The sequence below is a fragment of the Camelus ferus genome, chromosome 31 (genome assembly GCF_009834535.1).
Source record: "Camelus ferus isolate YT-003-E chromosome 31, BCGSAC_Cfer_1.0, whole genome shotgun sequence".
Lineage (NCBI taxonomy): Eukaryota > Metazoa > Chordata > Mammalia > Artiodactyla > Camelidae > Camelus > Camelus ferus.
The window spans coordinates 11,921,331-11,944,827 of record NC_045726.1 but is presented as its reverse complement, the minus strand read 5'-3'; the positions used below and the strand labels follow the sequence as shown (position 1 = coordinate 11,944,827).

At 46.7% G+C, this 23,497-nt stretch overlaps 1 protein-coding gene and 1 non-coding gene across 2 annotated transcripts in view; one reads left to right on the top strand and one right to left on the bottom strand.

Moving 5' to 3' along the window:
• DOCK5 (dedicator of cytokinesis 5) overlaps positions 1-23,497 on the top strand; it is a 176,603-nt gene that overhangs the window by 102,050 nt on the left and 51,056 nt on the right. Inside the window, 13 exon segments of the mRNA XM_032471059.1 lie at positions 260-332; positions 2,767-2,870; positions 3,896-4,079; positions 7,853-7,950; positions 8,184-8,273; positions 9,879-9,979; positions 12,336-12,470; positions 16,481-16,592; positions 17,274-17,344; positions 17,975-18,081; positions 19,958-20,013; positions 20,015-20,095; positions 21,999-22,094. Of these exon segments, the coding sequence (XP_032326950.1) occupies positions 260-332; positions 2,767-2,870; positions 3,896-4,079; positions 7,853-7,950; positions 8,184-8,273; positions 9,879-9,979; positions 12,336-12,470; positions 16,481-16,592; positions 17,274-17,344; positions 17,975-18,081; positions 19,958-20,013; positions 20,015-20,095; positions 21,999-22,094 (1,308 nt within the window).
• Positions 12,033-12,105, bottom strand: TRNAT-AGU. The gene has a single exon. It is a non-coding gene; the product is annotated as a tRNA-Thr (tRNA).

Here is a 23,497-nt window from a genome sequence, read left to right as displayed (position 1 = left end):
GAAATAATTCCTATTTCATACGTGAGAAAGCACTAGGAATGCGTACTGTCTCCAATTTCAGAATCTATGATAAACTGTAAGGGTGATCTTCTCTGGAGATGCTTTCATTTTTGAAAATAGCTCAGACTCCTTTGAATGAAACCCTACCCCAAATCTCATTCTATAGGAATTACTCAAAAATGAGCCTCATTTTATAAAATGAGCTATGAGGGCAAAGTACTGTATTTATATAACCTCTTAATTCCTTATTATTGTGTAGGTGTCCATTGCTATAGAAGAGGTCACTCACTGTCATATAAGATTTACCTTCCGACACCGGTCATCTCAGGAATGTAAGTATCAGGAGGTTGACGAAATAATTTCCATCAAAAAAGTATTTACTCAGTGCTTGACAGCACTTCCGTAGGTCTGGAGAACGAAATATTTGACATTTTTATTTCAAGATTCATAGCTACTAAAGAAATTTTTTTAATGAAGTTTTCTGGGCTTCCAAGATCGGTGTTTATCATTCTATATCAGAATTTCCCCAAAAATGTGTTCTGTGAATTCTAAGGTTCTACACACGCTAGTAGGTGCTCTCTGACATCTCTGAGAGGGTTTCCCACTTGAATAGGGGTAAGAAATGCTGTATGTTATGGCTCCCGCCTTAGACAACGTCTGTTGCCATGTTGCCGAGAAGTCCTGGCGTGAGAGAACTGTTTCCTCTGTTGTTTCCAAAATTATTATAATTTTTTTTTCATGAAAGTACTGTGTCAAGCCTTAGGTCACAGGTCATGAATTGACTTTTCTAAGGTGTAAACAGGGAGGAATGTTGGTTATTTTCAGATTGTTCCCCAAATTTCTGGAAGTGTCACTCTCGCTGAGCACTGCAGAAAAGTGCAGCCCTTCATTCCAGGCTGAATGTTCTGAGCACCACCTGCATACCAGACCGCAGGCCAGGCCCTGGGGGGTGTGACAGCAAATGGGACCCAGCCACTGCTCCGAAGAGTCTCTGTGGTCTCGTTAGGATGATGAGCAGGAAAACAGGCGATGAAGTGCAGCCTGGCACGATGCGTGCTGTAGCAGCAAACACAGGCTGTAAGGTGGCACGTAGCGCGGCACCTTGCCCCGTCTGGGGGTTTATGTGCAAGATTTCCTGCGTCCTAGCTGAGCCTGGAAGGTGAGCAGAAGTCCGCTCAGCAAAGACTGATGGTGGAGAAACGTGTCTGAAAAGCAAAGTGAGCTTGGTAGGGCTGAAGTGGAGCAGTCGTAACGTTAGATTGAGGGGGAGGGTGTAGCTTAAGTAGTAGAGCGCATGCTTAGCATGCACGAGGTCCTGGGTTCAATCCCCGGTGCCTCCTCTAAACATAAGTAAATAAATAAACCTAATCCCCCCCCCAAAAAAAACCTGGAAAAAGAAATATTAGATTGACCATCTGAAATTGCCATTTTAATCGATCAGTGTCAAATGTCAGCAAGTCACCAGCAGTCTCATTCAGTTACACTAAGCTAGCATTTGTCAGGCTCTTAGTTTGTACCCGATATGATGTGAAGCTCTGTATGTACACGATTTTGTTTCGGGTCTACCATAGTCTGATACGGTGCACACTACTTTTATCCATATTCATACATAAAGAAACTGAGGCACGGAGACGTTAAATACTTGCCCAAGGTCACAGGACTAGTAAGTACCTGGATTGACAGCTGAGCAGTCTGTTTCCAGGCTGGAGACGGATCATGAAGGATGAAGTTGCTTTTGAACCATGTTATGGAGGAGCTAGTTAAGAGCGCTATGTGGGTGATGGTGGTGGTGGTGGTTTGGTACATACTTACAACAGCTTAGTCATCGTGCCCCTGAGTGGGACATAGCTCAAACGGCCATCAACAGGAGAAGAGGTAAAGTATTGTATAATCCTATGGCAGATTCCTGCTCAGCCCACCTGGGGACACTGAGTCACAGCAGACCTAGGGGCTGTCCTTGTGGTGAGAGCAGGTTATGAGTCACCGCAGCCAAGACGTCTAAGGAGGGGACACAGTGAGCTTGGAGGCCCGCACCTGGAGACCAGGATGGGGAGGTCCTTGGCTTCCCTAGGAGGCTGGACCCCCCTCCCCAAATGCCATGAGGCACCCATACCCACTTCTCCTGGCACCTGGGCTACCACCTTGGAAAGGAGAGTAGAAGCCTTAGGTGGCACCATGAACCTTAGAATATAATCAGTAAAATACATACTGAGTCTGTCTTAAGAGAGCAATAGTGAGATATCTCATGAGAGGGCTTGGGACCAGGGCAGGTGACCTAATTAGGTTTGATTTTGGAAATCCCAGAAGTGTGGAGAGAGTGCTGCGTGGAGAAGGGCTGGAGATGGAGAGACCTGTGACGAAGATGTTGTGGGGGTACAGGCAAGAGGTGAGGGTGGCCTGGACTTAGGTGGGAACAGCAGGGTGGGGAGAAAGGGCAGAGCAACCAGAGGTGCTCAGGACTCGGAGTTGGCATCGGAGTGGGGTCAGTGTCAACCCTGAAGTTCTGATGGGGCCGACTGAATGGATGCTGGTCTCATTTATTCACAAACGCAGAAAGAGGAGTTGATTTGAGGGCACCAGAAGATTTCAGTTAGGGGAATATTGCATTTAAGGAGCCTGTGACGTGTGTGGTACTGATGGTTCATTGGATCTCGCCAAACTGTGTTTGAACACCAAACCCCAGAGCCAAATGTCAGATCAGCTCTCATGGACATCACCTCCTGGTATCTTTCTGCACCACTCAGACGTGTGTTCCTGTCTTTTCAGCCAGAGATAAATCGGAGCGAGCTTTTGGGGTGGCCTTCGTGAAACTGATGAACCCGGATGGCACCACTCTGCAGGACGGGAGGCACGACCTGGTGGTTTATAAGGTGGTACTAACGAACGAGGCTCAACAAACTGCTGAGGAGATGTTTCCTCTGCCCGAAATTGGTTCTGAAAACTCCTTTCAGACTGATGTATATAAACATCAGAAACTTCCCTAGCGCTGTACGGGTTTGCCCCTTCAAGTCTAGATCCCTGGAGGGCTGTGGTCACACCAGCTGCTTGGTCTCCCATCCCCTTTCTGGAAAGAGCAAGTTGCATTTAGCAGGTAGTCTTCTGAGGGATGGTGCCTCCATCTCCTGCATCTCCTCCGGGGAGATGAGCAGCCCAGGGCTTCCCTTCTGCTTCTGCTCTTTGCGCCACCCTTTGTGGAGCACTGACAGTTGCACTGTTGGGCTTGGGTAGCGTGTGGTGCGTGTGGTAGGATGTGGGTTTCATATCAGCGTGAGCCAGGCACCCTTCCTCTGCTGTGGGACCTCCTTTCCTTCCCTAACAGTCTGGTCCTTATTCTTCCCCTCTAACTGCTGCAGATCTGTTGCTTCCCTGAGATTGTAGGTTAGAAAGTAGACGCTGGGAGATCTCATGGGTCCAGCAGGATTCGGGAGGCTTTCCACACAGTGGGTAGCTTTTTTGAGATGAGTCTCCCTGCTGTGAATTTCCCTTCATACCTGATGTGTAATTTCTCCTTAGCTTGTAAATAGTGTTGGAAGCCATGGCAAGCTGTTTCTCCTCAGTGGACCCAATAAAGTAATTGGGACCATTTGTATGTTCAAGAAAATGAAATCCAACCTTATTTATTTACATATTTATTGTATTTATTTACATATAAAGGGAGACAAGGCTACTGATTTCTAGTTCATAACTTACTCTGTTTTCATTCAGTGCTGAGATGGTTTCTGGGCTCCGACTCTGGAAAGGTATCATAGTGTCTCAGAGTTGGAAGGGACCTAATTAGATAAGAGTTCGTTTCTCATGCTCCCGGAAAGGCACCGTGCCCGTCAGAGATGCTGTTTTATTTGCATGTAAGGGATTTTGTCCATCATCGGGTGTCCCTCACATGCATCCTTTGCAGGGCGACAACAAGAAAATGGAAGATGCCAAATTCTACCTGACCCTGCCTGGAACCAAGGTAGAGATGGAAGAAAAGGAGCTGCAAGCATCCAAAACCCTCGCCAACTTCACGCCAGCCAAGGACAGCACCAAAGACAGCTTTCAGATTGCCACCCTCATCTGCTCCACGAAGCTCACACAGAACGGTAGGTGTGGTGACCTGCGGGGCACTGGAATGAGTTTTCTGTTTGATCCGCCTGGGCTCCTTTGTCAGCCTCAGGGGACTGGACCACATGGGGCCGTGTCTTCTGAGCTGGGATCCTGGGCTCTCTGGCTTCCATTCTCTGCTCTGCACATGACATCCTGGGTAGAACTGATCAGATAGCTGAAGCTCTTTCTGGGGCTTCTTCATCTTTCAACCAGGATGAGAAGCACATTGGTGTTTTTTAAACACCATGGTAAAACCATTGCGTTAAACACCATTGATGGTAAAAACTTATCAATGCATCCATTAGCAGAGGCTGTAAAATTCAGAAGTCTGATGTCTCCTTACTTCTAGGCAGCAAAGAACTCGAATATTGTGCTCTGTGTGATGTGAATAACAAAAGATGCCAAGGGGAGGGTACAGCTCAAGCAGTAGAAAGGTCCTGGGTTCAATCCCCAGTCCCTCCATTTAAACAAACAAACAAATGAACAAACCTAATTATCCACCCCAAAAACAAAAACAAAACCGGAGGGGAGTGGCCTGCTGTCAGCCTGGACGGGGACAGGAAAGGGGCAGAGACGTGCGAAGATGGGTCGCCATCGTGAACATCAGAGGAGACAGGGCATTCCCAGCCACAGACCATGAGCGTGGCTGTTCCTGTGTTTGCTTCCTTCTGATTTGATGGGAAGGATAAAGAACCAGTTCGACGTGTCATGAGAAGCAGGATGCTGAGGAGCGTGTTTGCTGATCAAGAGGGTAGTGGTTCTCCTTTCACACGGAGACCGTGACCAAAGGCAGGAAGTAGCCTGAGGAGGGCTATTCAGTCCCAAAAGGTTAAAAGCCCCTGGGCTTGGTTACAAACAGAGCCTGTAGGCTCTTCCGTTATTTTATGAATTTTTTCCAAACCAGAACAGACTGATTTATGTGGGATCATTCTGTTGTTGGGCTCGTATGGAGGGTGAGAATAGATTTGTTGTCCCAGGAGAGGGAGAGGGGAGTTCGAGGGTCTGCAGGTGTGGGGCCCATGCCAGCACCCTAGCATGCGCAGACACCCATGTCGCCGCTACTAACCTCGGCTGACTGAGCGGAAAGCCGAGTTCAAGTGCGAGAATACTTTGCCTAAACTTACAAGTGATGGACTCAGGTCTAAAAATAGTTATTTGTAACCCGAAAACTTAGGATTTTTCTGTTGTCATTCTTTTCCTTTTTAAATGTCCCTAATCCTCTCCCAAAGAGGTATACACTACCCTAAATTTGGGGATTATTATTCAGAGGACCATGAATTCTTACCTGCCTCTGATGGGAATGTAAACTGGGGCCAGTGTGGCTGACATTTAGGTGGCATCTAACATGGGTGGAGTAGTCTTTCCTGATAGTCTAGAATCTAATCTGCTCTCGTTTTATATGTCAGAGAAGCTGCTGCACTTGGACACCAGGAGGCGTATGAGAATGTTCTCAGCAGGGTTGTTTGTGATGGCTGAAAACTGGGAACAGCCCACCTGGCTGTTTACTGACAGTAGCATGGATAAACAAAGTGCGGTACATCCGTACAACGGGCTGAATCCTGTGCGGCAGGAAACGGAATTCACTCGAGCTAGAGGCATTGACCTGTGTGAATCCCAGAGATGTGGGGAGTCCGGGGCTGTTTCTGTAACACTGTGACACCCCTGAGACCTGAGGATTCACCAGGTGCCAGGTATATTCCTAGTATGAGCAGTGGTGTGGCATGCTAGTATCTCCAGGGAGTAAACCTCTAGGCTGATCAGTGGGTTCTTTGCAGACACTTGAATCTGATAAGCGACTCTCCATCCCTGGTGAAGTATCGAAATCCTTTTCCTCAGGCGGCAGTGCATGAAGTAACAAGTGTAATGGTACCGTTGACTAACCTGTGGCAGAGATAGAAGACGGGGAGATGGAAGTGGACAGTGCCTAGTGGACTGGTGCTGAATGAATGAATGAATGAATACATTGAAGCATTGTACTGAGCACACTGCCGGCTTCCTTGGAGCAACTGGTTCTGTTTCCATCCATCTATTCAAGCTGTGGTCAAACATGTATAGAACACCTAACAGGTGCCTAGCACTCAGATGAGCTAGAAGAATGAGTGCAGTATGATCCCTTCCCGTAAGCGTCTCAGATCTATGGGAAGAGCCAAGAGATACCAAGTGTGTTGTTAATTACTTGTTCTAATGCATATGTACAAGGAGGAGGGCGTGCAGATAACAGAATGATTGAGCAAGTCCTCCCAGAGGGAATAAAGTTGGAGATGGGTCTTGAAGTATAAGTAGGAGCTGACCAAACACGTAGTATTATGATCTTTCTAGGCATTTCAGACAATAGGAAGATACATGCAAAGACATGGAGTCATTCCGGAGCTTCTCATAGTTTGGAGAGTATGGAGTTGATCTGTCTGACTGCGATGGGGCTGATAGGAGGGTCGTGGCTGGGGCCTTACTGCCCTCTGTGAGTGGTGTTGGAACCCTGTTCTGTTGACAGTGGGACGTTTCTAGGCGTTGGAGGCTTCCCAGGGACTAAACAGTTTGTAAGCCAATAAAACAGACAGACTGTGAAACACATTGACTTTTCTAATGAACAGAATACATTTTCAGCTATATACATATACGCACATGCACACACACAATATGCTGCATATATATTTGTATATACATACAAATCCATTGATTAAAAAGTATATTGCCATTTCTACTAGGTGATGCTTTGTAAATGCTAACAGTAGTGATGCACTAAACAAAATGGTAAGAGTGACAGTCCAGATGCCTCCTCTGTTTTCTAGTTACGCTTTTAGAATCTAGACGTTCATTAAAGCTGTAAGTAGCTTAGAGATCCAAGAGCCTGCGTTTTATTTTATTTATTAATTTTAATTGAAGTCTAGTTGATTTACAGCATTTCAGGTGTACAGCTGAGTGATTCAGTTATACATGTATCTGTCTGTTCTTTTTCAGATTCTTTCCCATTGTAGGTTATTACAAGGTATTGAATATAGTTCCTTGTGCTAGACAGTAGGTGCAGGATTCTGCAATTTAAATCCAAAAACATGTCAAGGTTTTTGTCTCAGACTTACCCTAAGGACCACTCATCGAATGCTCTGCCTGCCTTCAAGATAGCAACCTATCTGATTTGCTCATCTGTTTATTTCTTTGAAGAACTCCAGGAAACTTCAAGTATGACAGGGTAGCAAGGACATGGTTTTTTGGAATCAGAGTAATCTATAATTAAATTCCATTCATACCAACTCCCTGGCAGTTGTGTGACCTAAGGCAAGTAATTTAATGTCACAAAGTATCAGTTTCCTCATCTCAGAAATGGAAAAAGTAAAATCTGCAGCATGGATGTGATGTTTAAATGAATTAATGCATGTACGTAAGTCCCCGCCACTGCCCCAGAATCCAGCACAGCACACGTAGTAGCAAGGGAAACGTTAAGCGATGCATCGGATGAAAGGTAGGACGTTAAGAGTGTTCCATCTGTAAGTCTGTGATGTGGTTATTTGAGAGAGGTGAATTCTATTCAGGCATCCTTTTCTGTCCTTGCCCATTAGTGGTTAGGTTTTTTTCCTCTGTGAGGAAGGAAAGAAAACCACAGGGTTTTCTCTGATTTAGGTAGGAGATAGTAAATTAAAAGACTGCATAAGGTATTAGCCACCATTAGGAGCTGTGATCTTTTCTAGAGAGCTCTGTAGCTGTGTCCTGAAACGGTGTGGGTTGCTCTGCTGATCTGTGTCTCACGTTTATGGTTTGTGGTTGTTCTTCCTAGTTGACCTGTTAGGCTTGCTAAATTGGCGTTCGAACTCTCAGAACATTAAACACAACTTAAAGAAGTTGATGGAGGTGGACGGAGGAGAGATTGTTAAGGTACGTTTATATATGCATGGTTAGAGACACAGCCACCGAATCATTAGTTCAGTATTTTAAATTAAACCAATTACTGTAAACATAAAACTTGTTATCTACCTGGCGAAGCAAGTGTGCCAATTTTTAAGAAAACACTATGCTTAAACTTGTTCTACTGAAAGCTAATTATCCCCCAATTTCTGTAGTATGGAGCTGAACCGAAAGCACCAAATCACTGTTCTGTTTTTCTTCAGTTTTTGCAGGATACACTAGATGCACTGTTTAACATAATGATGGAGATGTCGGACAATGAAACCTATGACTTCCTTGTGTTTGATGCACTGGTAAGCAGTTAAACGTCTTCACGGGTGTTCGTGCTCGCAAATGTGTAGTTTGGGATATTTCACTATTATGAATAATTGTGATGCAAATCCTTCCTCAGAAATATTTGTCTCCATCTCTCTGATGACTTCTTTAGGCTAAATTCCCAGAAGTAGCTTACTTACAGTCAAGACCTTTAAGTCTTTGTTTCCTGTTAGAGCTGACTTTTTGATAGACTTTCTCTTTCTCATTAGGGAAGATGAGGTGTTTTATTACATTTGAAATCAGGATTTCATTTTAACTTCATTAAAACAGGATTCATTTAACATTTTAATTTTAACATAAAATTACATTTTAACTCACTTGAAAAGCATCTCGTCCTAAACCAGGAGATGCTGTTTACGAAGGCAATTGTGGCTTGTTGTGTATGTGTGCATTGGTGTGTTCCTGCAAGGGAGACTGGATTTGCAAGTCAGAGATGAGCCTTAGTGTCCTTCTGTACAGTAGGTGACCCAGCAGACAATTACATTTGCCAAACAAAGTACTAAAACAGGCAGCCAATTCCGAGAACTGAAACCCCAGTGAGGGGAAGGGATGTCAGACTCTGGGAAGGCCAGAGGTGGCGGTGGAGTGGACGAAGCCAGCACATCCAAACTAGACATCGTTTTCTGATGGTCGGGGTTAAAGTTCAGTGCAGACTTTGACCTGAAAGATGCAGCAAAGGAGGGGAAGGTACATGGCAGCTTTAGGTCATTCATCAGCTTGGAGAGACTGGGAGATTCAAGAAGAGGCTGAGGGGGAGGGTATAGCTCAGTGGTAGGGCACATGCCTAGCATGCCCGAGGTCCTGGGTTCGATCCCCAGCACCTCCACTTAAAAAAAAAAATCTAAAAAAAAGAAGAGGTTAGGATAGTGAAGCTGAGGATATGAGATGAAGAGAGAAGGGCCCCCAGCTGGTGAAACATCTGGTCAGGTTTACAGGCAAGGGAGATGATGGTGATGAGTTGCTGGGACAAGGTCTGGAGTCAGATTCCTGGGGGACGGGGTGGCTGACCGGCGTTGGGCATGTGTGCACGTCCCGGGGGCCCCTTCTTTCGTCCTCTTCTGTCACAAGTAGGTGCAAAGTGGTTATTTGTAGATGGCGTGTCTGGTGGTGATAAGAGTGAAGATGGGAGGGGAAAGCTGAGAGGAAGGTCTGGTGAGGTTCAGCTCCTGGGGGCCTGTCCACTGCACCGAGGAGGCCCGTGTCCCGGGGGGATGTCATGAGCTGCATCCTGGGGTTCGTGTTTATTTTTCCCACAGGAGAGCCCTCCCCACACCCTCCTCCCTCCCGTCCCCTCGTCATCCCTGACTTGATCCCTCGTGTACTGTCCCCTTTCCCCGGCAGCTGGGGTGCTGGCTGGGGTTGGTTCCCTCAGAGCATCTAGCCCAGTGCCTGGCCCTTCACAGTCTCTGCTCACGTTCAATTCAAAAGCAGCCCCGAGACTGGCCTTCAGCTCTGGAAGGGTTGCGTGGGGATGCTGCCACAGTGAGCGGGAAGGAAAGGAGGCCCCGGGCGCTCCGACCCGGCTCGTAGGCCGGAAGAGCCTGGGGAGGTGCTGCGCTATTTATAGCTGCCACCTTTGGCAGGTGTTCATTATCTCACTGATAGGAGACATCAAGTTCCAGCATTTTAACCCTGTCCTGGAGACCTACATTTACAAGCACTTCAGCGCCACCCTGGCCTATGTGTAAGTACGAGGCCCGCGAGGGACCCGCTGTTGGGTTGTGGGGTGTGTGTGCTCTTGGGGACACCAGAGGGGACGGGAGCTGAGCAGCTGTGCCTCTAAGCGCAGGACCTTGTTCTGAGGTTCCTGGTGGCAGGTGGGAACCATCTCAGTGTCCTCACCCTGGAAAAGGAATGGTGTTCATGCGCTGCCTTCTGGAAGTTAAAGGGGCGAGAAGGCTGTGTGTACTTCTTTAAGAATCCAGAGCATCTGCAGGTGAGGAGTTGAAGCCATTAGGAGCAGGGCCAAGGACAGAGGACCCTACCCAGGATCTTAGGAGGTGGATGTCACTGGGATCAGCATGAGGCCCCAAGGGCATCAGACGGTGGGTTAATCAGGACCACATGTGATGGAACTGAGGCTCGTGCCCTCAGCCCTGCCCCACAGGTGCTTTGTAGCATTGATTACTTAGAGGATATAAGATGTCTTTTCTTTTCTTTTTTCTCTTCTCTTCTCTTTTCTTTCCTCTTTCCTTTTCTTTCTTTCTTTCTTTCTTTCTTTCTTTCTTTCTTTCTTTCTTTCTTTCTTTCTTTCTTTCTTTCTTTCTTTCTTTCTTCTTTCCTCCTTCCCTCCCTCCCTCCCTCCCTCCCTCCTTTCCTTCTTCCCTCCTTTCTCTTTCTCTCTTTTTTCTTTCTCTTTCTTTCTTTCTTTCTTCCTCTCTCTTTCTTTTTTTCTTCCTTCCTTCCTTTCTTTTCACATAAGAAAGAGTGGTCTCTCCCTTTTCCATGGTATAACCTTCTTTCTGTCCTTGGTTCATGAGCCCCTGACTAAAGAAAGTACCTAATGTTCACGCTGAGCTTCTCCCTGGAGTGGTCAGCTCACCACGGTGTTAGATGTGGCCTGTCACCCCCTCCTTTGTGCAGAGCAACGTGACAGTGACAGGAATGTAGCTGACACGGGCAGAGATCTTTCTGACAGTGGCCTGTGCCAGTTCGTGCCAGTTGCTGCCAGTTGCTGCTGGCTGATCTATCAGGCTGGCTGCTGACCTGCTCTGTCAGGTCAGATCATCCAGCCCTTCTGTCCGTGTTTGAACTAAACGAGAAAGTTCTTGGTTTTATTTGCAGGAAGGTCCAGAAGTATAATAAGACATAAGTGACATAAAAGAGGTGTCATCAACATGACCCCTAACACGATGGATATCATGCCCCCTGGATGGGGGGAAGCGGCAGACACTCCAGTGAAAGGGTTCTTCCCCCAAGTAGCCCCACTTTCCAAGCAAGCGGTATCTACAAGTGACGAAACCCTATCATTGGGTCTTTATCCCACAGAGCCTAGTGCAGCAGTCCAGGTGGTATGTGTCTGGTGATCTGGATTTATTTGCAAGAATTGACCACTTCTACATGATTCCTCTGGGTTTTCCTTAAAACTAGGAGAACTCAGAGATTCCCAGAAGGAAAATTCAAAATATCAGTGCCTTCAAAGTGTGAATTAGCCCAAGATTAAGACAGTGCCCAGTCCAAGGACTCCAGAAGGACACAAAGAGCAACCTCAAATCCCAGAGCGGAGGGTAGGGTATAGGTCAGTGGTGGAGTGTGTGCTTAGCATGCATGAGGTCCTGGGTTCAATCCCCAGTACCTCTCTCACAATAAAAAAATAAACGTAATTACCTCCCCTCCCCAACAAAAAACCAAACAAATAAAATCCCAGAGCAGTTTTATTTGTTCAGATACTCATAACCATGGGATCCTCCTATTCCCACACTCAGTGAAGTGTCCATCTGGCTCCAGTTTATGGGCCCCAAAAAAGTTAGGGCGGGTTGGACAGAATTAGACTTCTTTTAAGATGACTACGTTAGGGAGACAATCCCTTCCTTTCAGGAACATCTGAAGATGCCTGTCTAACACGTAAGAGATTAAAACATGCTCATGGTACGAGTCCTTTCAACTTTCATTTCTTGATCCTTTTAAAAAATCCTGCAAAGGGGAAGAAACCATCCTCTATTTCTAAGTTCTTCTGTGTGTGTTTTTTTTTAAAGTTTCTTTTGAGGGGGTAATTATGTTTATTCATTTATTTTTAGAGGAGGTACTGGGGATTGAACCCAGGACCTCATGCTTACTAAGCATGCGCTCTACCATTTGAGCTATACCCTCCCCCCATCCTCCATTTCTAAACAGAAGGGAAGCTCTAAACTTAGACAGCAGTGAGGAAACTAAACTGCAAAGGAGTTAATTTCTCTGTTCAGGGCATGTTCTAGAAGATACAGTTACTGTGGTTGTGACTTCTGCTTCCCCAGGAGGCCATGTTCCCTTCTATATAGGGTACCCTAACCCTCCAAGTACCACTTGGCCCCATTGACATTTTCCTTTCTCATCCTTTTAAGGAAACTCTCCAAGGTACTGAACTTTTACGTGGCAAATGCAGAAGACTCCAGCAAGACGGAATTGCTTTTCGCTGCTTTGAAAGCCTTAAAGTACTTGTTTAGGTTCATCATCCAGTCTAGAGTGCTCTACCTGAGGTAATGGTGACTCATGAAGTGTCGATACCCTCCGTCCTCTCTTCACGTAGTTCTCCTAAGTCCTCATTGTCATGTTCAGCCCCATCAGCTGTCGGGGTGTGAATCTGCCAAATTTCAGAACTTCAGGGCTGAAATTGAAGATGAGGTTGAAGATAACGGTGGACTGTGAAGCCATCAGAGAAGGTCCATGCAGAGTCCTCTTGGATCAGTAGAATTTCTTGGGCAGTCACAACAGCAGAACTTAGGGTTGCTGGAGCTTCAGTGCAACCTGTTGAAAGCCCTTGTTGGTGACAGTAATTTTCAGAAGTCAGGTGTCTGTGGCAAGATTGTATTTAATACCGCAGGGGGCTTGGTGGTGATATTGGGTGTACAATCCGGGATCATGAGCTGTTGTTGGTAATAGGTGGAAGAGTGGCAGGTGTTTGGGGGGAGATGTTGCCTGAGACGTGTGTTTCTTTGCTGATACCCTGCTTAGGGACTTGGTGAAGCCAAGCCCTAGAGATATGATAGTTCCCAGCTTGGATTCCTAGAATAACAGCTCTATCAAAAACAGCAGAAATCAAGAATGAGTAAATAATTTTTCTGGGAATGCCACAATTCCAGTGCCATCTCTACCCTTCAGTAATGGTTGGATTTCCAAATAGTTCAAATATATTTCTAAGGTAGGGTTAGAAACTGAATAGATAACATGCTAAAATGTTAATAGAAGTAAAACTTTAGGTAAGAGGGTTTCCAGCCTGTGATTTGAACATGTGTATTTTTTTAACTTTGTATATTTAAAAACCATAAATAAGATTAAAGGTGCTTAATTAACATGGGAAAAAAGCTTGCCACATATAGTATAGATCAGAGGTCAATAGATTTACTGTTTAAAGGCTCTAATTAATCCCATGATAAATATCCATAAACAGTAGAAAACAAAAACATGATGTACAAAAGAAAAATCCAGATGGTCAGATAAATTTTAAAACAAAGATGTATTTATACTATTAAAGTGCAGTACACTCACAGCATCTTTACTTATACATTCGATAAAGGTGAAAAATCTTTATTCTTTGCTGAGGTCGGGCAAAAAGTGGCCCTGTGTTTTAAAGCTGATAAGAATATAAATTCTTAACAACAGAAGTTGGCAGTATGAGTAAAAAGCAAACACACGCACGAAGCAAAAGAAAATATCACATTTGTCCAGTAATTCCCTGTCTGAAAATTTATCTAATGGAAAAAAATCAATTAGGTATGAACAGAGGTGAAAGTTAAAGTGTGTATATTCAGCCCTTTCCATTGTAGGGTATGTTAATGAGGCAAGATAACCGTGATAGGTTCTTAAATAATAAAACCAGGTCTTAGAAGACACCAGTGTGATATGATATTATAGGTCTGGAAGCTGGTAGATAAGATGCTAAAATTTTAATAGGAGTAAAACTGTAGGTAAGAGAGTTTTGCATAGGTTTTCATTTTATTCTTCCTGCATTTTTTTAAGTTTCTGCAATGAATTTGTACATTTTTATAGGTTTTCAACGTGCTTAATGACTTAACATTTGAGCTGGTTGAACAACAACTCCTTCCCTAGTAGAAGCAAGCAGTGTTTGCCCAGCACAGGTCATACGCAGTTTCTGTAGTCTCTCCTCTTCAAATGGTCTCCTATAGTGAGTTCCTCGTATTTTGTAGTTATGTTGAATTTTTGCATATTCAGTTAGGGTGTCCTAACATTCTCTTAGCCTTAAAGTTTGTATAGCAAGCCCCGATGTCCAGCAATAAAAATCCTCATAGAAACATAAACAGAAAACCTTAATTGATGACATTTTACAATATTTTCCATTAATGATTCACTAGCTCTTTGACGGTTCATAATGTTGCATTCATCTGGGCCACTGTTTTCAGCGTCAGATTACATGGTAACAAGGGAAGAGCCAGGTTAATTAACCCATGAAATTAACTAGAAGAGCTTGATCTGGGAAAGAGAGTCGCAATCTGCATTCTCCGATTGCTTGGATTTGATAGACACAGTAGAACATCAAGAACCTTGATCTTAATCCCTCAGTGTCACACTAGTTCCCTTTTTTAAAGTCACAGACATAGGGTACCTAGTAGGGCTCTGGGTGCTGGGAACCTAGCAGCCAATGAGAGCAGGTTCCTGCTCTGATGGTGCTTGTGGGTTACATCAAGGCCAAGGAGGCAGTTGATAAAGAAAGAAACCCATAAGACCATTTCAGATGGATGAGGGCTGGGAGGGGAGGTGCTGATGTGACATTGGCCAGGGGAGACGGTGGGAGAGACCTCTCTGGGAGCTGGCCCTGAAGTAGAGACTGAAAGACGAGGAGGTGGCCTCTGAAGTTCTCGGAAGAGAACTATGGGGAGCAGGAATTGCTAAGGCAAGGGTCCTGTAGGGGCACTGAGGGCATTTGGGAGGAATTAAGAGAAGCTGGTGTTGCTGCAGGCATGGTGGTCAGGAATGGTAGGACAGGGCCTGGGGGCCATGGCACATGATGGGGGCTCTCCTAGGCCATAGTACGGAGTCTGGGTTTCAATCCAGGTGTAATGGGAAGCCACTGAAGGACTTCAGTTAGAGAAGCAATGCTGTCTGGCTTACAGCTTAAATGATCATCTCATCTCTTGGGTGGAAAATGAGTTATCAGGGGTTAAGAGTGAAACCTGGGTGACCACTTAATAGGCTGTTATAGTTCAAATGTGAGATGCAGTGACTCTGTCTCCACTGAGGTGCAGAGTGGACTGATGTAGGGGGAAGAGGTCATAGGACTTGCTGTTAGATTTGGTGGGGGAGCGAGAGAAAGGGAAGATGACTTCTAGGCTTGGAGTGCTGTTTGCCGAGACTTGGACGATTTAAAGATGAACAAGAAATCAAGTGAGTTCCATTTGAGGTGTGTTAATTTTGATGCACTTTGTGGACAAAATTGCGAATGAAGTTCTTTTATGGTTCTGCAGGGTGCTTGAGTTGAGAATTACCTGCTCTCTGATTGAATCATCATCTCAGAGGAGCTCAGATTCCCTGAGTACCACATAAGGTGTAGGTGAAAAGAGGAAGCTAATATAAATACTGTACATGCCTGTACGTATGCATTTGAGTGTGTGTATGAAGTTCTAAGTTCAAACCATCCTTACTTCTGACCAGTTGGTGGTAAAGTTGCCACCAGTGTAAATGCATTTAAATTACTATTTGGGGACTTTTGTGTTTCTGAGAAACGGGACAAAGACCTTCTGATTTCTGCTTCTGAGAAAGAACCAGCTTTCCAGCTGAGGGACAGGTCTTCAAGGCAAGCAGAGCACTTTAATCAAACAAGCAGGAACCAGTGAAGACCACGGTGGCCTGTGTCCTAGGAGGTCAGCGCCAGCATGGCCAGCTCAGTGGATACAGTGACACTAACTGGGCTTGCAGACTGGGTTGGGTTCAGATCGTTCCTGGGTTGAGGAGTTTCTCTACCCACTGTCGGAAACTTAAGCTCAAGTGGTCAGGGCTGGATCAGAGGAGGCAGAATGGTTCCAGTGCCAGAGTGATTAGACAGAATGATTAGAAGAGAATGAGGGAGGCTGGGAGGGGAAGATGTGGCCAGAGTGGGGTGTCAGGCAGGTTAGCTGGGGAGGGGGCCCCTGCTGATTGGATGTTCCGCTAATGAGCTAAGGAGGGTGGGGCTCACCTGCTACTTGAAGCAAAGCAGCTTCCTGTTGTCCCCTCTTCTGTGTCAGAACCGCCCACTCGCCACGGGGATGGAGGACATCCCCAGGGCTGGCCTTCAGATGGCTTCTGGGGGCCAGTGGGAGCGCTCTGTTGTAGGACTTTACTTATGAATCACTCCCTTCCTTTTGCCCAGGTGGTGACAGCGTCCTAGCCACCGGGCTCCTCCCTGAGCCACCTTAGAGCATCCTGGGACTCCTCCATGCGCAGCGTGAAGTGGTGGCCCTGGGCCTCCAGCATCGTTTCAGCAACAAATCTATTTGAAATTTTTTCTTTTAAAGATGGAAAATCTGACTGCTTTTCTCCTTTTCCTGTTAAGATTTTATGGCCAAAGCGAAGATGGAGATGAATTTAGTAATTCAATCCGCCAGTTATTTATCGCTTTCAATACGCTGATGGACAGGCCCCTGGAGGAAGCTGTCAAGATCAAGGTCAGCTTGGGTAGCTCCTATGTTGGTGGGGAGGCTGTTCTGGGACAACGGAGAACTGGCCGTGGTGGGAGATAAAAAAAAAAATGAAAGTTAGTTCCCAGAAAGCTTGTTAATGTTAGAATGACTTATAGAAAGGAAATCCTTGCGTTTTAACTTTTATGAGCATTTATATTTGCAAATGTCGATTTGCCAAAGACAAGCTACCCTTTCAGACGTCCCTTGGATGCTTTTGTGGCCCCTGTGAATTCAGCCAAGCGATACTGATGATTCTTCAGGGAACAGGTTTTATCCTTAGGTCTCCCATTCTTCCCAGCCTCCCAGAATCACCATCATCAGTTTTTTTAAGTGTAGATCTGTTATCCCTAAAGACTCAAATCTGAACTTTATTTTTTTGCTCACGATGGCAACTTTGTGAGGGAAACGTCAAGTTTTCAATTACCTCCTTGGATAGAAAAATGAATTCCAAATGGACAGTGATTGTTGGTAGTAAAGACAGAAAGCCTTGACTCCTGACTTTTCGGGGAAATGATCTTGGGAGATCGTGTTTAGCAACATTAGCTGTCTTCTTCATCGCGAGAGCGTCTGTGTCCAGTTTACTGTTTAAGATCCCAGCATCTGTCGTTTCTTTGGGATCGAGCAGTGGATTCTGCCCTGAGCTTGCCTTTGGTGTTTTTCTTACAGGGGGCAGCCCTGAAGTACCTTCCGAGCATAATAAATGATGTCAAACTTGTGTTCGATCCTGTTGAGCTCAGGTAAAGAGCCCCAAACCCTTGTTTCCTGACTTGAACAGAGAAGCAGCTCCCCTGCTGGGCTCGGGCCGCAGCCCGTGCTGTGTTTCTCACACGTGGTGACTGCTTACATGTTTGTACTCAGTTCTGGGTAAAGATGTCAAAGACACAAAGCCGGCCCCTGAGAGAGGTCTGCACTGTCTCCAGGGAAACAAAACACACAGACGTACAATTACCTACAGAAAAATGTGCATAATCATGTGCTTCCGGCCCTGTACCTAAGTACCCCAGGAATGCAAAGTCAGATGGTGATTGACACAGGGTGGAGTGAGCTGGAAAAGGATTGTGCGGAAATTGAGTGTGAGAGCAGGGTCTGCAAAGCAGTGATGGAACTGACTGAACTTTGGCAATTTAAGCCCACTCTGCTCCCAGGCTGAGCCCTGGAGTGAGCAGGGAACACAGCCTTCCTGTTCCCCCACCTTCCCCTTCCCCCTTCCCCCCTCCCCTTCCCTAGACAGACTCTCAGGTCGTTGGGGAGCAAACTCCAGGTAAACCTCTCCATGCCCAAATCAACTTCACAGCAGAGGGGAGGTGTGCAATGCTGCCTTCGACTGGGCAGAATGAGAACACTAACCCCCGGGGTTTCTCTTTCAGCATGCTCTTCTGCAAGTTCATTCAGAGCATCCCTGACAACCAGTTAGTTCGCCAGAAACTGAACTGCATGACCAAGATAGTAGAGAGCAGTCTTTTTCGGCAGTCGGGTGAGTCTCCACCAAACACTGCGGAAATTCCAGTCTTGCGTCTTTTTCAGCCAATGCTCCCTTTTTTTTTTTTTAATGTCAGTAATGTCCTTGCCAGTCATTTATTGGTACTTAAGGACCTCCTGGAAAGCCAGTTTTAAGGAGAAGGCAAAATCAGTTCAGTATTGCCCATAGTTCCTCAAAGAGCAAAATCTGTGTTCTTTAATCTTTAATTCGAAGAATCAAGTGTTTTCATTCGTTAGAAAACTTTGTCTTCAAAATTGGAACCCTGGAGAGTAACAGGCAAGCAGGAAAGATGGTCCTTTTAAACAAATGCATCTCTTTTGACTTATTCTTATTGCATAACCTCAAAAATAGGGGCTGGGGGATAGAGACAGGGATACAGCGGGGCAGCGATGCAGACATGCAGTGGGGCAGCGGTGTGTGCGGCGCCACTGGTGCTGGCTCAGCAGATCTGCTGTGCGCCTCTCTCCTCGACTCCGTCACGGTCAAGTCACGTTAGTAGCTGAAAATTGCTCGTGGTGGAAATCCTTACACCACGGAAACTGGCTATTGCTATGAATCAGAGAGGTTTTTGTGGGGTCTGGTGGGGGAGCCGGATTACCAGCATACTGCTGGGAGGGGAGGGAGGGATGGAGGGGAGAAAACTCGACCCTGATAAAATACTCTTCATTTTGTAACTAGAGTCAAGCGCGTAGCCACCAAGTGTAAATCTCTGTTCCTGTCCCAAAGTTGGCATGGGGAAGGAGGTCCAGTATCTGGTCTTTCCCCAGTCAACCCCAGGCTCGCTTGGGTGGGGCAGCTGCGGGAGCTTCCTTTGAAGCCACCACCAGGTCCGGGGATCCCGGAGGATGACTCATGCTGCATGTATTTGCTGGCGGGTCTGAGGACCAGCAGGACTCCCCAGAAATAGGAAAGGCTGTGTGGGTGGTTGGTGGGAGAACCCTCCTGACCTTGCCCTTGGCTAGTTACAGTAACTTTAGACAAATGAGAGATTTTTCTCTAAGTCTCAGCTTTTGTCTCCATGGAAGGACGGACTTGAACTAGACTGAACCAGCAGCCTCTTTCGGTGCTGGTGTTTTCTGATCCTGTGCGTTTTAGCTGGCACAAGGACGCGGATGGAGGCAGTGCAGAAAGCTCGTGGGTGCTCTTAAGTAGAAAACCTAATGTTAGTACATCTCTTAATGTGCTGTGATCATCTCTGCCTCTGAGGATGCAGAAGGCATACCTGAAGATTAAAATAAAGATGAGGTGTCAGAGCAGAAGAGCAAGCCTGCACTGGATGCTTCCATTAGAGGAAGTACTGTCACCATTCACAGTCATTTCTGTTAGTGCCCAGAATCCCGGACTCATTGGAATAACATTTTATATTCGTGAAGATGCCGGGAGGAAGACAGAGCAGAAAGGCGGTGACTTACTTTATGAAGCCCTCGTGCCTGCGAAGACTGGAACAGGGTGTGAAACACACTGCGATGTGCTGATAAAGCTCAGGATTTGTAGGAATTTTAGAGTAGCTTTTCTCCCTTAGGTGGAAAATTTCAAAAAAACTACAGCAATTTAACTTCCTTAGTTTATTGGTTTCATATGACTTAGCTTGCAAAGATCAAGTTGGCACTTTTTTTTTTGAAAGCTAAAGGAATTGTTAAATACTTTCGACCTTTGGCTGCACATACCTGTGATAGGTGTAATTTTTGGAGTGTTTTGTTTGTTTGTTTTTAAGATCAGGGTGCAGGGCTGAGGTTCCTGGCCTGAACCCACATGCTCGTCGGTGGCCGGGGGAGCCCCTGCGGGGGGACTGCGGGAACAGGCAGAGGGAGGGCGGCAGGAAGGAGCCAGGGCCGTTCGGGCGGTGAGCTGGCCGCGTTTTCTCCCCCAGAGTGCAGAGACGTGCTCTTGCCACTGCTGACAGACCAGCTCAGCGGCCAGTTAGACTGACAACTCCAGCAGGCCTGACCACGAGGCCAGCTCGCAGCTTCTGAGCTGCATCCTGGAAGTGCTGGACCGGAAGGATGTGGTGAGTCGTGGCGTCGCTGCTGCAGAGCACGGCATACGCTGGTCCCACGGCCGCGGACGGGAGAGACCCCGGGCAGCGTGGTCCCAGGGGCGCTGGGGCCGGCTGCCCCCTGCATCAGAGGTGGTTAGAGGGGCTTCTCCTGGCTCGAGCCCGCCTTGCGGATCTGGGTCCAGGGAGGTCCACCTGCAGCTGGGGCTGCTCCCAGCTGGTGTTTCCAGTTTGCCCAGTTTGCCCATCACTAAAAACCCCAATGAGACTTTCCAGAACCAGAGCCCTGTTTGGACTTGTTTCATAGAAACCTCTATCCTCTTCTACCTTTGGTACCTGTCAGTACTCTTGTAGATACTCCTGAGCTTCTGAGAGGGTCTCAGTTTTTTACTCTCTCTGACACTGATTCTTCCTTCTGGAGCCTAGTGGAAGTGATGTGTTATTTTTGTGGGTTGGTTGGTTGGTTGGTTTGTTAATTTTATCTCATCTCCTTCCCCTCCAAGTACCTGAGGGCCCCACTGCCTGGATTTGCCAGTGTTCTAGAGATTGCACAGCTCCCAGGCCTGTCAGAGCCTGCCCCCGAGTCTGGGTTCAGTTGAAGACAGACCGGAGTCGCCAGCCCCCATGATGGCCATGTTCCCACAGAGCCCAGACACCTCCCCTGGTTTCGCCTGAGCCCTTTCTCTGGCCAGTATCTTTAGATTCGGTTCTGCTGAGGGCTCTGGAGAGCACTGGACCTTTTCCTGTAGCTAAATCCTTAGCCCCCCGTCCGGGATCCAGCCCAGCTTGGCACCAGCCTGCCTCACCTCCTGCTATTTGTCACACGGGCAGGCCGGCAGCCCTGCCGGTCCCCGCCTCAGCGGTGGAAGGACAGGACACCCCTGCTTTCTCTACCCCCCCCTGTCTCTCCCCTCCCCTGAGCTCCTGCAGCCCCTCCGTAGTATTTGTGCGATTTATTTGCTATTTATTCATTAGAAGTCACTCCCCCTCCCTTTTTTCTTCTTGGCTTACATGTGTTCCTAGAAGCCACATTGTCAAGTAGAATCAATTTTCCCAAGGAATTTTGTGATTGGAATTTGATTTCTAACCAGGTGCTTTGCAGCAAATAAGTACATGTGACCAAACATGTCACGACGACAGTATTTTTTAAAAGTAACTCTTCGAACTCAGTAATTAAAATGGTAAAATGGAGCTCCGAGCCCTACTAGATTGAAAAAAAGGTGGTGGACACTCTGGTCTAGGCAGGGCTCCACGATGTCCTCACATGGCCTTGCCTCCTCTGTGTTCTCTGGTGTCTCTTCTTATAAGGACACTAACTCATCAGTCCAGGCCCTGTCTTCACGTCCTGACTGCCTCCTAAAGCCCCATCTCCAAGTACCGTCCCATTTGGCGTCAGAGCTTCAACGTAGGAATTTTGAACATAAACGTTTGGTCCATAACAAGTCTCCTTGACTTGAATTTCTTGGTTTCTTTCCTCCTACCCAGAAGGTGGCAAGAACTTTGTACTTTTGCCTTTCGTTCCCACACATGTGCCTAGTTGTCCAGGGCAACCTACTCAGTGTCAGGACTGGGTACCTCGTGCTAACGGGGAGCCCCCTAAAACTGTTTGTCGAGTCGGTGGCCACGGTGAGCTCTCAGTGAGACCAGATGATCTGGTTCATCAGGGAGGCATTCCTTCCCCACATCTGCACATTCCTCTTTTAAATGTTGGAACCAATTATTTTCAACAGATTCCTTAATAACATTATATGTCATGCTATGAAAGCATTTCCCCCTTTGGACAAGCAGTTGCTTTGTGGGGAAGAACCAGAATAAGAGTTAAAGGTGCAACTCCTCAGTCCAAGGTTTCCTTAAGAAAGGTGAAGCTGAGTCTGAAGATGTGGAGTGCATTCCTGTGTCCCCCCCCCGCCCCCAGGGCCCCATGGATGCGCACATACAGCGGATAATGGAACGGCTGCTGCGAAGGATCAACCGGACCGTGATCGGGATGAGCCGACAGTCTCCCCACATCGTGAGTGTTGCTCAGGGGCCATGCTGCCACTGCTGCGTCCTGGTGCCCCATCCCACCTGCCTACTGGGAGGCTTCGGGGCCCAGCATCTTGAGACCAGACTCACGTAGGCCTCGCCACCGCCCACCTCCAGCTCCTAGTCTGCACTGTGTGCTGGGGTGTATAGCTCCCTCGAGAAATGAGGGGAGTCCAGAACTTCACAGCCTCCTCGGATGCCTGACCCCTGGTCACTGCTGCGAGCAGAAATCTGACGCTGATTTTCCCTTGTGGGAAAATGATGCAACGGGGTGGTAGGGAAGGCGAATGAGGGAGGGTTAAGGACCCCTTCTTAAGGAGCCTTGCTTATATGGAAGGTGAAACAAAAGACTCTTAAAATACATAAAAGCAGAGACCCGCTGAGATATATGAGCACCCTAGGTGGACTGAGAACTCGAGACCCACTCCACCTAACGCTCTTTAAATATTTACTATTTTATTTAATGACAATATGAGCCTTTGTGAGCAGAAAATTCGAGGTTTAGCTGACCGCACTCAGCATTTCCTCTGTCACCTCAAGCAGTTGGGCTGTGATTCTCAGTGTGTGCGTGCTGTCTGATCCACCTTCGTTAGAATGGTAACAGTAATCACATAAGTACGTCCAGCCACGTGATGAAAACCATGGTGGTCACTGTTAGCGCACTCCTGTGTGTGTGCCCGAAACCCTTTTAAGCATTTTCTATCTCATTGAAAGCTCCCACCAGCCTCCATTTTTCAAATGTGGAAATGTGCAGAAGCCTGCCCTAGGTTACACAAGCACCAGGGGACCGAGGTGGCCTTGGCCCCAGGCAGCCAGTCTGGATGGAGAGCCCTGCACGTGTGGCCGTGCCCAGCCCTCGGCAGCTTAGCAGGTTATGTGCCATAGTCACCGTGAGAGGAGTTCTGATAAATCCAGTTTTCCCCCTTGCATCACGTTTCCCCTGATATTTGGTGTGCTCTTAGATCAGTGCCCTGTTACCATCCAGCCTTTTTGATTCAAAGAAAAAAACGTTGAAAGAACTTGGGGTTTGCGTGCTTTTAGGAACGCCATTGTTGCCCTGGCCTCTTATTCTCCATCCACTGTGTCTGGGAAATGTCAGATAAAAAGTGTGATTGAGCCCAGAGGTAACTGTTGAAAGGCCAGGTTATATCATGTTAAAATGAAGTATCTTTTACTTGGGATTACTAAAAGCTATGGTTAGATTTTAATTAGAAGACACAGAACTATCCCAAATTGCTATAGTAAATAAAAACCATTCATTTATTCAAAAGTATGTATTGAGAAACTGCAGTGAGTCAGGCACTATTCTGGACCCTGGAGATAAATCAGGAAACAAAGGAGGACAGAAAAAAGTCACTACCTTAAAAAAGCCGTGTTCTAGCAATAACA